Raw genomic sequence first — 17,291 nt, 5'->3', positions numbered from 1 at the left:
GGGTCCCTATTTAATCTCTCCATCAGTTTGGGGTCCTTGGCCTGAAAGACCCCTGGTATAGAGGCATAATTGATACATGTGATATAGTGGGTTTGGGTTTTTAAAGTAGCTTCGCTAGTCTATCTGCTTTCATGTGAGTAGCTAAAGATGTCCCTTGGGTTCCTTGTTCCTGGAAAAGTTTTTGTCTCTCTTTGTTTTACTTTCATCAATGAATCACTACTGAAATTAAAGAGTAACATGTTCCAACACAAATGTACTTGAACCTCTCGTTTATTCCAATATTCATTACAGTGTGTTAAAGATTTATAAAGTGCTTTGATTGCGGGATCAATATAGTTTTTTTTAATTCCATGTTTTTAGACGGTATCAGACATGCCTGATCTGTATTAGAGATTTCTTCTCTGAACTGGAAAAAAAAACGAAAAAAAAAAAAACTCCAACTCATCATTTCAAACTTATGACTGTTTAACATGTTTAACAGACTTAAACGGTGAAGATATTTCTTGTGTGTGACCTTTTGATCACCCACAAGAATTCCCCACACCTTACTTAAAATAGTCCAGCGTGGACTAATATTATGATGATAATGGCCAGTAAATTACAGATGAGGAAGGCGAGAACCCACGGGGAAACCCAGATCAGCTGAGAATCAGTCACACTGACACAACTGAAGCAAGATCAGTGAGTCCACTTAATAAGCTGCAGGCCGAAACAACAACAAACAACTGGGAAAAGAATTACCAGTAACTACTCAGGTTGGACATTTGTGTTGGTAAACGTCGTTTCTTGTTCTTAGTCAACTTAGTTACTGATTTATTGATTTCGTGGAACTGCCCCCAGTAAAGTGATCCGGCTGGAACCACCTCTGACACAAACCATTACACGTCTTATTCATTGGGGGGTGGGGGGGGGTATTGAACGGGGCCTTTCATTGGCTGACGCCGGAGTCACTCTCTCATTACACGAGGTGCGTAATTACGCACTGCGCCCTCGAAATGTTGGCACACCTCCAGTGTATAATCCGAAGTGTCAGCACTGTCGCTTATATCAACCGCACGGTGACGTTCGCATGCCGGAATGAGTCAAGAGACAATACGAGGAAATCCCCAAGGCCGAGAAAACGACGCGAGGCCCCTTTAAATCGACGCTTCCTCGGTGCCGTGCCAAGAGAGAGAGAGAGCTCTGATAAACAACAACACGGTTCACAGAAGCCGTTTTACCGGATTCAGCTCTGTACCGCGGCCTCGAAGAAGAAGAAAGAGGTAAGATCGTGTTTATTATTTGTGAGAGTGTTTGTAAAGGATCGTAGGGGAAGCGATCTGTTAATGTTGTTTTCGAGCCCGGTGGGAAGGCACTTTATTCTAGCGTGTAGAACTGACGGAAGACATTGTCGTACTGCTGGGCTATTGTTCTGGACAGGAAGACATTCGTGGCACCTGTTCTAAGTAATACAGTAGAAAACATGTAAGATTACATCGCTTGTCTCAGTGGAAACGGCGGCGGGGAAGTGGGGGGCGCGCACTCGCCAAAAACTATCCGCTCTCTGACGCGCGAGAGCTATTTCTGACAAACGTGTCTACTTTCATTGACAGGCGACGAGGACTTTCTTTCGGTCACTACGTGCGTTTTGTCGCCCGCTGTCCATACATTCGTTGTTGAATGCCATTGCGGAAGTGAGAAGCCACTCGACGCGACTGAAAGCTTGGGCTCTGCGGACACCTAGCGGCCGATCGGCGATACAGCAACTCCCTCGCGATGTACGGAGCTTCAGGGATCCCCGAGCTCATCCCGCCCAGCGGGCCGCCGAGGCAGCCCGGCCCGGCGGGCCAGTACAACCCTGGACACCCCCAGGTCAACGGTCACGGCGGAGGGCCCAACCCTCAGAGACTCGGGCAGAGAGCCCCCAAGCTGGGCCAGATCGGCCGGTCCAAGAAAGGTGAGTGGTGGTCTCTTTTCAGTTTGACTGACAATTGTTTCTCCATGTGAATATGAATATACTACAAACATTTTAGGCTACACTGTTTAAAGTAACACAATGACAATACAATAAGGAGTAGAGCTGCGCCTGCACCATGTTCACATGATGTTCCCTGCAACACAACATCCCTTGTAATCCCTTGTATGAGAGGCCCTATCATACTGTAGCATGCTCAGCGGAGACATTGGTTTTAAACTACCCTCACTGGTAGAAGTAGGGTGGACAAAATAATAGAAACACAAATATAATGCAGCACAATGCAACAGAACCAAAAGGTGTGGGCTAAACCCATGACAAAATACAGGATACTTATCTTTTTAACTCTTAGTAATACCACTTTCACAGCAAGAGAGAGAATAAACACCACCCTCATGAGCTTCTCGCCAGTTAGCTTAGCATGTCATCAGAAAGCGGCTCTAAAGCTCAGTTAATGTGTCTTTTTATTAACTTACTTCCCAAAACCCAAAGTTTAAAGTCCATTAACGGTTAATGTGTTTTTTTATTAACTTACTTCCTAAAACCTAAAGTTTAAAGTGGGACCTTTTGGTTTAATGTGTGACTTTTCTTTTGGCCAGGGGCAAATTCCTGGAGTCTTGGTTCTCGCTCAGAGACGAGAGTCTAGCACACAGCGTGTTGTCCAAAGATTTAGAGGTCCCTGTAGTTTCTTTCACTTTTATCTTTGGACAGAAATGGGCAAGATTTTTTTTCCACCCCCACTGTTTCCAGCCCTTATAGTGAGCTAGGCTAACCGGCAGTTGCTTTCACATTAAAAATCGCATCAATTATTGAAAGTCGAATATTATCATCATAGGACCATTTAAACTCCATTTTCACCCACATTCTACTAACCAGTATCAATGGACTTTTGTGATAGATGAACATCTCCTGACCTCTGCCCTTTCCTCCACAGTGGACCTGGATGATGAAGACTTGGATGACATCATGAACAACAATGGGCAGTGCCCAGTATCCCTATCGCCCATCTCCTAAACTTCACCGAGAAGTGCCAAACAAAAAAAAAAAAAAAGAAATGCCCTGGGATGCCAACCCTCTTTCTCCATCAGTGATCTTGGCCTTGGCCCTGTCAAGTGTCCTACTGAAGCTTCTGATGGCTCATCAATGCTCAGAAAGGGCTCATTTAGCGCCCCCTGAAGCCTAAGCCCTGACTGTATATAGTGTTTATTTAACTTACCTTTGGTCAGACTGTGAATGAGTTGTACTGCATCGTTCTCTGCTCTATACCTCGGTATGTAGTAGGCTATCAGGACTTGAGAAAGATTTGGAAAAGAGTGTCTATATTTTTCAGAGCTTCTTAACAAGGGCTACATTTCTAAAGTTGCACTGATGCAAATGGTAAGATGGCAAGCAGTCCCCTCCCCTGCCTGTTTACTGGCGTAGGCCACCGATTGTCCGCGGGTTGTTTGTGTGGGGGGACACAAGCCTGTTAATGTTCATCACACGGGTGAAACGTTAAGCTTTGGTTGTGCAATGACTATCATTCTGTGCTCTTACACTGATCCAAGCCGTGTACTATTATCCAGTGGATGAAAGCTCGCTATGTACACGGAAAGAAAAACAAAACAACTACTGCTAATTATTTATTGCTTTTAAGAATGAGACACTTTGTCGTGTTGTTACGGCTTCTACATGTTTTTTACTTGTTCCTGAATGGATATTGCTTCAGATTGAAATTTATTATGTTTCCAAATGGTGCACTTTGTGGGGAATGCCTGTTATGTGCAGTGACCTGTTGCAGAATTCTATGCATGAAGTCTGTTCAAGCATCAAAACACGTAACTGGTATCCTGTTATTTAAGGGCTAACGTAGTCGTTTTTTCAAACCACAACTCAGTTTCGCTCTTTTAGATTATGCACAGTCAACGTTTCCCTGAGCTCGTTGTCGTGCTCGGGCTGCACACTCAGCAGTGATATGACAAAAGCAACAACAGATTCATGGAGGTGTTTGTTTGTTTTCAAAGACAGGGTTTCCCAGATGGCCACATGACTGTGAGAAAAAAAAATAATGTGTACAGTTAATATTATTTTAAATGTATTGCCAAAAATACTGTCAGACAGATACCTAAAACTGGTGATAATGATAATACTGAAGTATATCTATATTTATTTATGAAGCACTAATTTGCTGGAGGTTGGGTGAGATGAAGGAGGTTTATTTAAAGATCTTTGCAAACTTTATAATGACAGTATGAGATCACGAAAACAAGCAGCCTCTGATTAGTGGTCACTGCTGAGGTGTGGACTTTTTGAAAAAAAAAATTAGTGGACCTCGGGTAGAGACGTTCTTTTCTATAGACGCTCATGCTGATGTCATGTTACTCTGTTGGCTGTGAAATTGTTCTACTTATTGAAAGCACTTCATTTTCGTCACAGCTCATTCTTTGACTCAGACTTTGGGCTGTGGTTACCTTTTGCATGGAAATGGTCAGTTTTTCAAAATGCATCTGGAGAAATAAAATATGACTCTTTGTGGAATATCTGTGTTTCAGTTTGTGTATTTAATGGGTTAGTGCGTAGGATTTTATGGCAACTAGCAGATAGCAACCAATTCACTGCTCCACACCCCCTCTAGGGCCAGCGTAGGTTTGTTCATTCTGGGGTTCTGTGGAAACATGGTCCTGCAACATGGTAGATGATGTGAGAGGGGACCAACTTCTCCTGCTGTCAAAACAGCTCTGTCCCATCGAGGCATGGTCAACTCAAGACGTTTGAGGGTGTTCTGTGGTATCAATCAGGGACCAAGACCTTAGTAGCAGTTTCTTCTAGTCCTCTAAGTTGTCTGGTGGGGCTTCCATAGATTGGTCTTCCTTTTTCAGCACTTTCTATAGACCTTTGATTGGATTGAGATTTGGGGAATTGGGAGGCCAAGGAGAAACTTAAATAAGGATAAAGAATAAATCTGTCCCTCACGATCTGTTCCTCTATGGTGACTGTGAGCTGTCACTTCCTAATCTCTTCTCATTTTCCCGTGCTGTCAAAAGTTGGCCCATCACTAATTCCACCCAATCGTTCACTCATCCCTGGGCTTTGAAGTCTTTGTCTTTAGGCTGTCCATTGCGCAACCTCCTCCTCTCCATCTCAAACTCTCCACAATCATCCTAGAAGTCTTCATCAGAGGTTAGGGTTAACCCCTAACCCTAACCCTTCCTTCTCCATCAACACCAGTGTCCAGACTTCTGCGGTTCTCGTCCCTACCTTCCCGTCCTATGATACTATCACTCCTATTATCCTTGGGTCAATTTGACCCCAATCAGTAGAGGGAAGGTCAACTCACTGGTAGCAAGGGGTTATTTATGTAGTCAACAAATAAACAAAGTGCCTGACACAAAAACTTGGCCAACAAGTTAATGTAAATAATTTTCTTGAGGGTAAAATTTGGGAAATTTGGGTAATATTTGAGGACAACAGAAGGGCTAGCTTAGATTCTAACTGGTTTCTAACTACTACCTCGCATATTCATTGATCACTCGATCTCTCCTTATTGGATGTCAGAGTCCAAGATTACCCAGAGGACCACACTGAATCTGTTAGCTTGCCTTTTTCCCAGAGAGCTTCCAGCGATCTCCTCACTTGGATGTCGACTTAAAGAAGACATGCTTCATCAGACTAGGACACCTTCTTCTTCATGTCCAGTTCTGACGCTCATCACAGGGGTTCACATGGGCAGTGTGGCTATGCAGACCATACATTCCTTCTGAAAGCATTCAATCATAGTCAGCATTAAGGTTTTTAACTATTTGTGCTATGGCTGCTCTTCAGTGCTCCTCATGCACATCAACAACCCTTGTATGTTCATGATCAATTGACCTTTTTTGGACTACTTATAGCAGGCACGAGTCATTGCAACTGGGAACCATAATACCTGCCATTCTGGAGACGCTCTGACCCGGTTATCTAGCCAATCTATCACATAGTGAACAGGGTCTGTGGAAACAGGAAACACTGCACGGTGTCAGATTTCACTTGAAGGTGCATTAGTTGCTCTGTCCTGACTGTTTTGTTGATTTGTTTGACTTTAGACTGAACCATACAATACATGAATCTGTTTTCTGGTTTTGCCTTTGGGGACACATTATTTCCTACAATGAGGAAAGCCGCAGTATCGCCATCTACAATTACCGTCGCGCCATTAACAATGTTGCAGTATCTTTATTATTCATGTACTGTTGGACACGTTAAAAATATTTTTTTCATACATTTTCCATGACACCATTTATCTGCTAGAAGAGCCAAGTGTAGAAAACTATGACATTTAAAAAACAAACAAACAAAAAAAAAAAACAGGATATACTTTGAGGAGCACAAAATATCTTAATGAAAATATGACTATAGTCTTCAAAGGGGCTGCGGTGAAATACTAGTCATGGAAATCTACACAGGAACAAATACCTACACAATAAATAGAGGCAGTTTAATGACCTAGTGGCCGATACAGAAGGCAATAAAGGGATAATGGTACCGTGACTGCGTGATCAAATATTTCATATCTGGCCAGGGTTTGTAACAGACTAGTATGAAGAGCTGCAGGGCCTGTAGTGTAGTGTTGTAGTAAAAGGCCCCTGAGATGCTGTCAGCCTACACAGTGAGCCCTGTGTGTGAAGTCACACCCTGCCCATCACGTCGCTATTTTAGTACCAACAGTTAATATAAAACACTCTATTGTCACGCCGTGTCTGCGCTGGATGCCCGAGTTGCAGCCTGTGCACCAAACTGGAATTGATTACTTTCAATTACCTGGCAAATGCTAATAAATGCTGGTTCTAACGATGGGGTGCAAGAGTTGGATGAAATCCACCGTTTAGACTACAATTCAAGAGGTTGCGCCCTGAGGACATGTCTATTAAGTCAGGGGATCCAATTATAATGTATTTGCGAAGACTGCTTGTAAACAACTGTGGAATGTGTGGACGGGGTGAGAGACATCCTTCATGAAACAATTGAGAGTGCTGCACGATAATCAAGGGGTCATCAACGGCCTGCCTGGACAAAAAGTAAAGAAAGTTCCGTTTCGGTACTCCTTGCCTCTGTCTAAGATTCACAACTGCTCGTACATCTTCGGTCTTACTCCTCGCTTTTGAAGTCCCAGCTGCGTGAAGCGGTTTCAGACGTACTCTTTAGTGCTGCTCGCCGGGCCAGAGCGGGAGCTGCCCATGGATGGGTACTTGGATACCTGCTTCTTCCTGGGACAGGAAGCGGCCAGCATGGCTCCGCCCAGGACATCGAGGAGGGAGCCGCCCCACGCGATGAAGATGGCGGCGCCAAACTCAAATCTGGAGAGAAATGACGTACCCATTTATCTAATAAGGTTGGTCTATCTTGTATTATTTCATACACATTTTACACCTTAAGTTTAAATCACTTCTAAAAGGAAAATACCAAGAAAAGTCAAGGTGTTTTCTGTAGTATCCGGCCACAGAGAGACATGGTCAAGGAAATGCATTTCAGACCAATCTCTGTTGTTGTGGTCGCCATCCACCTCCATGGATTCATCTCAATACATTCTCACTATACATTCTTCTCATAAGTCTCATCTAATTCTTGGCACAAATGCAGAAAAATGCAGTTTTCCTTAAATGTACTTAGTTCCTGTCCAATTTTTGTAATTTTGGTGATTTTGGTACCACAAAAGAAGATAAGAGCAGTTTGCTGAGATGTGTAAAACAGTTAATGTAGAACAAGGTGCTTCTGGATGACTTACTTGGTGTTGACCGGAGTGTAGGGATTATAGAAAGCCCGGATGACATTGTGAGCAAACCAGGAGCACGCTACTATAGCACACAACCCTGAAGAAAGAAAAAAAAAAGTCAGTAGTGAAGATCAATCGGTGCATCAGCACATCATCAGAATAACGAGGAGGTGCAGACATGCTTTTATCCCTTCCATAGTCACCAGGCGGCTACCTATTGACTCCAGAACAATTAGCTTTTAGTGCTTCTCCTCTTCAGGGCCTGGTAGACCTCTGGCGTTAGAATCAGTGCCAAGAGTACTGGACTTATTCTGTCTAATGACCTCCGGGGGGACAGAATACATGAGTAGGAGGACAGCTTTTTGGAGTGAGATCAAACTTCCTTGTATCTACTGTATGATGTTCAGGAGATCTAAGGTACCGTGGTTTGAAATTACATAACAGTTTATTAGACTCCATAGGTCCAATCCTATACTGTACTGTTTATGTCTGGTGAGCACCTGAATTATTTTGTCTATTTTTCAAATTGTGTGAAATGTCTCAGTTGTCATGGTTTTTGTCTAGATATTTATGAACTCCCTGAATTTTCTATTGTCATCATGAGGTCCACGGTTTTGTTTTGAGTGATTTTTGTTGACATAAACTGGAAACTAGACAGGCTGTCATTAAATTTGGTACGCCCATTCACATTAGAGTGTAGTAATGTTGATGGTCTCTTTGCTTTCCATATGCTAGCATCATCAGAATAACTTTGGTTTATGACTTCTGGCTGGAGTTGTTGTAAGCGATTAAGCCAATTCTACATGTTGGTGCTTTTTGTGCTAATATTAGCATGCTACTAAAGTATAGTAATAATAGTGAACCTCTATTATCTATTACATATAGCAATATGTTAGCGCTGAAGATTTTAGCAATAGCTTATTACATAGTGTTTTTTGAATGTATTGTCAATGCTATTTAAAGCTCCTGTATTTCTGCCAGCTTGCACATGAGTTAAAACTACTTTAAGTCTAAAGTAATGGACCAAACGTCAGATATAAGAACACTGTGTATCAGTGTGGTTCAGAGCTGATAATATCGGTTACTCAAGTTACAATCATGCACTCGAAAATGAAGTATAAATAAAGTGTTTTTGATTTTATTGAATAGTCTGAAACTATTGTCATCATCACTGTCACTGTAGCGGCTCTAACACATAAAATTAGGCATAGGTAAGAAAACTAACCGAAAGTACAAAAAAGAAACGAAAAGTAATGAAAATTCAACAAAAGTAATGAAAAGTAACTAGCTAAGTACCAGCAGTCCGTCTGATCCTGTACCCTAGGGCTAATGTCAGCATGCTTACACACTTAAAGTACCAAACCTTTGCTTAGAATTAGCTTCAATTACAGTGTTAATCTTCCAAAAGTGTTTTCAAAGTAATTGTAATCTGTATTTCTGCCAACATTTTTTTTAAAAAAAATAATAAATTGTCTTGCACCATGAGTTGGAGCTACTTCAGACACATTAATGAAGCAAAAACCTGTGGTTAGATGGAGGAACATTACATTAGCCTTAATGCTTCAGGGCTCAGTTAATAGCTTGACTTCAAAATGACCAGAATCATTTCTTGCTGTCTTCACAGTTACCATATCTGAACCCGACTGAACACCTTTGAGAGATTTTTATCACTTAAAATACGTAAATCTTTAGAATGCACATTTGTCTTTTTGCAGTTTCATTATCAAGAGTTACAAAACGCTGCCGGTAAAATGTCAGATGAGCATTTGCATCCTCACCTCCCACCAGCAGGATGATGCCCCCCGTCATGGCGATGCGGGACTTGCGCAGTTTGTCGTTCCCCCCGCAGGTGGTACACTTCATCCCCATGCAGGCCACACCCAGGCCGGCGATGGACACGATGATGCCAACTATCATCAGGGCGCGAGTGGCCTGGAGCGAACCTGAGGAAGACGCGGGAGACATGATTGAGTGGCTGAGAAGTGTACATTAAGAATGTGTCCCTGCGGGAAGCTGTAAATAAATCTGCCTCATGTGCGGCGGTGGAATGTGGGGGTCCAGCTCGAGGAGGATACAAAATACGGCAATTTCTAAAACCACCAAGAGCGCACGCAGTCAAATAAATCTACCTGTAAAGTACAAATCTGGAGGTTGAAACCGGGAAATGATAAAGAGGGACTAATAAACAGGCTCCAGACTACCAGAGAGGCTTTGTGTGTGTGTCCAGAGGTTGTGAGTTACATTCACATTAGTCTGTCAGGACACTTTAATGTAAGCTCTTCCTGGAAGAGAAACCATGGGATACACACAAACAGAAAGAAAGAAAAAAAAAACATCTCACACCCTTCCACTTTCACTGAATCCCTGCAGTCTTCAGTGAAGCACTACAGTCAGGATCCTCATCTGTCAGCACCCCCCTCACCCTATAAACCTATCACAGGGTTACCCCCTCTCTTTGTCTCCCTCCTCCTCCTCCTCCTCCTCCTCCCCATGTCCACCTAGAACCAGTCTGTGCCAGTCTAGGCCATCCCTGCCCTGCCCCAAACAAACAAAACCCTCCATCAGCCAGGGAGGGAAGGAGGGAGGGATGGATGGATGGAGAGAGTCGGAGGATGCAGAGGATGTAAAACAGAATATTAAACAGAGGGAGATAGGAAACAATGGGGTGGATTATGCAGTAAATGCAGAGCAGGATGCACAGTATCCTGGCTGGAGGTCACGACAGCACATCACGCTGTTCTCATGAATGCTGCAGTTTCACAAATGTGAGAGATGTGGTTTCATCACAGAAATCCAGTTATACTACAGAAGAGTATAAATGCTTTATTGCGATGCTTCTTTATGGGGCAGCTTAGCTTTTATTGTTCTGGAAAAGAAAAAGAAAAAAAAAACACGAAAAGCTGCATCGTTGCATACCAAATGCGATAGTTTCATATTGCGTAGTCATGGCCTCAGCTGGAATAAAGAACAGTTTGGGAGTTTATTAAAAAAAAAAAAAAAATCCATTGACTTTCATTTATTTATATTTTACACCATTTACCACTGCTAATTATGGAGCCTCTGACGCCCTAAGAGTCTGAAATCCAATTCTAGTCACCTCCTTTTCTTGAAAGGTGATCAACCCTAACATTAAACTTACAATAAAATATATTATTAAATTATGTAACGCAAGAATATGGACTCAAGTTCATAAGTCAGCAGAGAAATGTCTGAGTTTGAAGTCGTGGAATATAAAATATAATGTATCATTAACCTGAGGTGGCAGATGTTTGGTGAATTTTCTGTGTGATACGTCTACAATGGTCACCTCTACTTAAAAATGCTGAGGTACACAACATTACGCTATTGCGGCTACTCATTCGTCAACCATACATTATATTTCACGGGATGTTTGCGGTGGAACGGGAGAACAGTTTGTCAGTGAGAATGTTTTACAGAAGGTGCGAGTCAACATCTTCCAATGTCCAATGAATCACAACAGAACCATGTGTTGCCACACATCCTGAGGCTTCAACGCTGATTGTGGAATAAGGTTTGGATAGTGCATCTCCCAGGGCTTTCCTAGAACGTGTCAACGAAGGGGAGAAGTTTCTTTTTAAAATTAGGAAGAGAGGTGATATCAGTGTGCGCCACAGAGAAGCGTGCGTGAAGGACCAGGTGTGCGTCCAGGTGGAGGTCATGAATAAGAGGCTGTGTGTGTGTGGAGGCGAAAAGCGCAAAATGGAATTTCATTTGAGGTGTCGACTGACTTCAGACTTAAGGTTTTAAACCCATACCCATCATTTTTGCTCCACGTGTTAACACTTACTGTCCAGCTGCAGAATGGAGTCGTAGATTTTACACTGGAGCTGTCCGGTGCTCTGGAAAGCGCACGACATCCACAGCCCCTGGTACATGGCCACCGCCGTGATGATGTTGTCCCCGATGTACGCTGACATCTTCCACTGCGGCAGAACGGTCCCAATGATCAGCCCGACGATGCCAATTAATGAGAGGAAAAAACCCAGCAGCTGGATCCCGGAGTTGGCCATCCTCGTCAGAAAAAATAAAAAAAAAATCAATTACTGGAATAAACTTAAAAAAACAAAACAAAACAAACAAAAACAAGTTCCTGCGTCAAGTTCGGGATTAAAGTTAATAAATGTCGCAAAAGCTGCAGGTTAGTGTCCGTGTCGCCGTAGAGTTGTGTACCGGGGGTCTTCAGGCGGGGATGGGCATCCGAAATGTGGGTGATGGTGTGAAGTGGGTGTGTAGTTGTCATGCCCGCTGATGCATGGACTCGGAGCTCTCCGCTGGGGGAAGCCCCCCTCCGCTTCCAGCGAAGCAACAGGTTGTCGCTCCACTCCATCTCCCAGCGTTACAAAGACACGTCAAACCGACTGAGTTTCAGATTCTCATCCACTTTCTTCTGCTTTCAAAAGGGGACTTAAATGGGTGCTTTAAGAAAACTTTACGGATGTAGACAATGTTTGAATATGAATACAGTTTTTGTTAGTTATGGATGTGGTCGTGTGTGGGACACATGGAGACATTTCTCAACAAACATTCAGAGCTCTTTTTAACCTGATTATTTCAGTTCACGTTAAATTAAATTACATTAAATGCATCAATCCATGAATGTTTTCACTCAAGTTATAATTTTACTTTACTGTACTTTACTCACTATACTTTTACTTCACTTTATGTACTTTTTGTGTATTTTCAGCACTGTGGCCTAAAAATACTGTCATTGTCACAGTCACTGTAGCAGTTCTAACATCTAAAATGTTGTAAAAGTAATGAAAGTAATGAAAGTCATGACGAAAAGTCACAAAAGTAACAAAAAGTAATGAGAGTACCGTAATCAAAAGTAAGGATGCGTGACTATAACTAACGAAAGTAACAGAATGTAACGAAAAAGTAACAAAAGGAACGAAAAGCAATGTAAGTAAAGAAAACTAACTAAAACAAACAAAAAGATACCTTCGTTACCGCTTCAAACATCAACCATTCCCACTCACTCTCACATATATGGGCAATTCAGAATCACCAATCAACCTAACAAGCATGTCTTTGGAGACCGGGGAAGAAACTGGAGCAAACCCACGCAGACACATGGAGAACATACAGAGTCCACCCAGAAAGGCCCTAGTCAGACTCGAACCTGGACCTTCTCGCAGGGAGGCATCAATGCTGACCACCGAGCCTCTAAAAAAAAAAAAAATCTCTGAATGTTTGTTGAGAAATGTTTCCAGTTTGTGTTCCACTTATTGTTCACTGCCTAAACAGACGTAACAAAACAAAAAGCCATAAAGGAGTGTCATTGCTATAGGGCCTGGTCTGGTCTGGATGGGAGTGCCTGGTTTGTTCTAGGTGGGTGCTACATGGCTAAGTAACGTCCACACAACTCAATGCCAGGTTCAAAAGTTTCCCAGCAGAACATTGTATTGTCTCAAGAGGGTCAATGTTCAATGGTTTAATGTTGTGACTGACTGTTGTATGTTTTTCTATTGGATGATATTCATATAGTGATTACACTAACTATTAACTAGATTAGTCAGATAAAAGTAAATACTCAAATAGATTACAAGTACCTTTGAATCACATGAGTATATCTGAGTAAAGGAGGAACTATGAACTGCTGAGCAAGAATAGAAAGAAAAAGACTGTGTTCAGTAACAGGCGGAGGTCAAACCCAGTGGGAAGAGGTCACATATTTTCTTCTGGATAAAACTCAGTCAACGATATAAATGTACATTGAGCCATTTAACTACACTGTTGAGTGTAAAGACTCATTTCAGGTACTGCACGACATATAGTCTACCTCTTTCACATCGAAAGTTCCAGGTTGGTTGTGAGCTATTTGTACTTGTGCACTCGTCAGTCTGTCTCACTCTGTAATAACGGTAGTCCTGCTTATACTTTAACAATGGCAAATGTACAGTATCTCCAAACCTTTCCTTAATGTGTTCCATCTTTATTGATCCAAAACAATCAATCTGAAAATCACGGAGATGGGGAAGCATCCGGAAATACCAAAGAAGAAACAAGCAGACCAATCACAGGTCTTGTGGTTTGATAATGCAGAAGCCTAAACCTCCTATAAGTGTGAGGTGTAATCAGGATAGTCAGTGGACTAGAAGAGAGAAGATGTTTAATGGCATGGGGTGTATACTGTACATGTCTTTATTTGGTCATAGGATACTGCAGCTTTTCTTTTTTTTCCTGAAAAACATGTACGGTAACGCTAACACTGCATGACAAATGTAAGTTGTATCATAAGTCCGGGTTCAACATACAGACAGGTGCAGGTCTACTGACTCCTAAAATTTTATTCTACTTTTATTTTTATTTTTGTTAATGACTTAACAACCCGTCTTAGTTCTGACTGCAGCGATATATATTATATATTAAATTTAAAACGTCTCCGGGGCTGCTTGTATATATATATTTTTATTTTTTTTTGAACATGCTAGCCATGTCCTGTAGTGAATGTCCGAAACCCAAGAAACAATAACAGGCTTTGTCCATGTCAGAGGTCAGGCTTGTCTCTGCAGTGTGTGTGACTTCACACTGTGGCTAACAATAGCCGTACGACGAAGGGAGAGGAAGTAATAACCCATAAACCCGGAGGAAGCTGTAATCCTACCTGCTGCTAGATTACTTATTTAACATTTAATGAGGCTTTGCCTGTTTAGCCCTCTTCCTCCGTCGCCTCTGCCTCACTCTGACATTTCATTTTCTCACATTCTCGTCTTTTCCACACCGCTTTCATCCACCTCTCCTCTCACCGCAACCCCCCCCACTCCTCTCCCATTACTGTATTCATGCTGAGGCGACAGGCCTCAGGTCTTTGCCGCCAACAGATGCCCCATTGTTGCTGCGAGCGCGTAGCTCGAGGAATCTTTGATATAGAGGTTGATGACGAAGGTGAAGGTGGTTGGGTTGGTGCAAAGTTGAAGGAACAATGAAGCGAAGGTGATAAAAAAAAAAAAAAAGCAACTGAAGGTAAGAAAGGTATCACAAAGTGCTGGTGATAAGTGGAAGAAGAGCAGGAAGAAGATCAGGGGCCTAGCGGTGCTGTTGCTACCGGTAACCTGATTTATATGATGTCCTCTTGGCTGCTTTTCCAATTCGGCTCCGGGACTGCAAAGAACACAAAAAGAACATTGCTCTTTCCCCTCTCCTCTTCTCCCTTTCTGTTCTAAAAGCGTAAACACACATTCGTCTTGCCGGTGTAGCCGTTGCTCAACGCTCAATAGGAGGCGAAAAAGAAAAACAGCTAAATCAGTCCAAAGAAGGGCACTAACAACATTCTCTCAGGGGCCCTCCCTCCCCGTCTCCGAGGCCTCCGCCGGGGCTGAGGCGAGCAAGTGGAGTGCACAGCCAATGATTGAAGTCCTTTAAGTGCCCTTGGAAGTCACTGAGGCATTAGCAATAAAACACGCCGGGCCCACAGCTTTTCCCTGAAAGGCTCCGGGTGTGCAAATGAGGGGGATGGCGCCTGTCTCTCCGTGTCGCCCGTCTCCTTCACCTTCAGCGTTCTTATGTAACAAGGCCCGGCTTTTGTGCAGCAGCAGGACGCGACCAGCGGATTGCGCGCTCGGCCTTGTGGACTCATTCTTCTCCCCCAACCCTCCGAGGCACCGGGAGAGAGGCGCTCTTCACTCTTAAGAACTTGCCAAGTGCTACACGCAGGGTGGAAGCATATTTGGACGTTCCGGTCACAATGGACACAGTCACAGTGTCCGTGGAGTAGCGCTGCACACCACTGAGCATGAAAGTGGCTGCAGCGTAGCTGTGGGCTGTAAGACAACCTAATCAGCAGAGGCAAATTTGTCGAATGGCATGTTTACTTTCAAACTTTTAGAAGCCGTTTTTCATCTATACAGACATGTTTCTCCTCTGAATGAGCTTCTGATTCGTATTGTTTCATGTCTCACTTTACACCATCTTCTACAAACATTTTAAGTCATCTTGATACTACGAGTTAAAGCAACTTCATCGGTCACATGATAAAAGAAGAAAGCTAATTTTATCTTGTCACATTTCGAAGTTAAGATCAATTAAACTAAATTCATATCAACCTAAAGTTGATATCACTAATGTTTTTGTTTCTGCTTAAATTTCTTATTTTGACGAGAAACTATTGCAAGTTTTAAAGTTTACGTAGATGGATTCAACTCACATCTTGCCAGAAATGTAACATTTATTTTATTTAGGCTGTTTAGAGAGGAGGACATTAAATAATGATGAACCAAAAACTTTGAAATGAACGGCAGGGAAATGGATTTTTCTTTTCTTTTTTTAGCCTTTTTTCTTACTTTACTTTATTTAGACATTCTAGAGATGTTCTTGTTCGTGTTCTTGCACTGGAGGGTGATGCTCTCTCCAATTCTATCCTATTCTATTTTATTCTATAGCTGTACAGTTTTAAACCATGTGATGTTTTTTGAGGGGTGGGGCTTAGTTGGAGGCAAACACTATAGCCTGTAAAAGTCGGTTTTGGCAAGAATGGACGAGGAAAACACATATTTTACAAAATATGCTAATACACTCACTCTCTGAGACTGTGAATGTTATTTTAAAAAGTTGACTCTGACTCTGATGGGACTATATTTATTGACCCCTACACTCTGACTCACTGGATGGACGATTTGAGCAAAGGAGGACACAGAGGGGACAAAGTCTGGTCTGTCTTTATCAAGTGAAGCCTCTTCTACAAAGATATTACAAGAAGTAAGTGGAACCACTGTAGAGGGTAACGTAGTAAATGCAACTTCCGCTTGAACACCCCTGAAACATACAATTAATGTTGCGTTACCTAGAAGTTAGCATTAGCATTAATGTGTAACAAGAATCCCCTAAATCCCATAATGTTATCCAGGCTGAAACTGATGATGCATTGCATATTAATCTATGAAGTGTGTGCTTTGTTGATGACTCACTCCAATCCTTTCCAAACGTCAAACCAAAGTTTTCTACAGCTCTCAGTGGCTGGTATGTGATAAAACTTCAAGTAGTGTTTTTGATTTTTCAGTTTTAGCTCCAAGAAATACAGCAAAATGACATTTTCATGGTTGAAAGTGACAGTGTCGCCTCCAGCTTCCCTCTGTTTTGTCTCCAGCTAACATTGTGACGTCACAGTGACGTAGGACATGAAGGCGTCTATGATCCACCCATCCATTACGCTCGTCATGCCACTACTTTTGCTGACATTGTAATGGTTTAATCCTCCTTTGTAGAATCTTTGAATGTTATCATCATTTCATAGTAATAATTCAGTCTCTGCCTGGTCACGTGTTGTTAACAATAGTAAAATGTGAAAGTTAAAAAAAAAAAATACATAAGCAAAATTTAACATACACAAAAATAATATTTTTAACACTTAAAAGGGGGAAGGCAGTATCTTAGTTTTATTATGATGTGTACACTCTCTGCAGAAATTTTTATCTTTTTGCCTGAATCGAAATTAGTATTAAAGTGAGGATACTTAAAGCACATATATCATTTGAATTGTCATGTCATTACGCCGAACACAGTCATGTTAGGCAAACTAAACGGGAACCTGAAACCTGAAATAATGTAGATGAGTCATGCTCTGTGCTGATTATGAAACTGTTGAATTTG

At 42.2% G+C, this 17,291-nt stretch overlaps 2 protein-coding genes across 2 annotated transcripts; one reads left to right on the top strand and one right to left on the bottom strand.

Annotated features, from left to right (window-relative positions):
- The first annotated feature begins 998 nt into the window (after nt 1–998).
- Nucleotides 999–6,264, top strand: si:dkey-112a7.4. The gene is made up of 3 exons (XM_047597560.1): nt 999–1,262; nt 1,593–1,936; nt 2,889–6,264. The coding sequence occupies exons 2-3, from the start codon at nt 1,756–1,758 to the stop codon at nt 2,966–2,968; spliced, it is 261 nt and encodes an 86-aa protein (XP_047453516.1). The 5' UTR covers nt 999–1,262; nt 1,593–1,755; the 3' UTR covers nt 2,969–6,264.
- On the bottom strand, nt 6,126–12,071 carry cldn7a (claudin 7a). Its single transcript, XM_047597554.1, has 4 exons — nt 11,491–12,071; nt 9,461–9,625; nt 7,695–7,779; nt 6,126–7,266 (listed from the first exon to the last, which is right to left on the bottom strand). The coding sequence occupies exons 1-4, from the start codon at nt 11,711–11,713 to the stop codon at nt 7,098–7,100; spliced, it is 642 nt and encodes a 213-aa protein (XP_047453510.1). The 5' UTR covers nt 11,714–12,071; the 3' UTR covers nt 6,126–7,097.
- Nucleotides 12,072–17,291: the final 5,220 nt, after the last annotated feature.

The sequence above is a fragment of the Mugil cephalus genome, chromosome 1 (assembly GCF_022458985.1).
Source record: "Mugil cephalus isolate CIBA_MC_2020 chromosome 1, CIBA_Mcephalus_1.1, whole genome shotgun sequence".
NCBI classification, from domain to species: Eukaryota; Metazoa; Chordata; class Actinopteri; order Mugiliformes; family Mugilidae; genus Mugil; species Mugil cephalus.
This window is presented reverse-complemented; position numbering and strand designations above follow the sequence as displayed.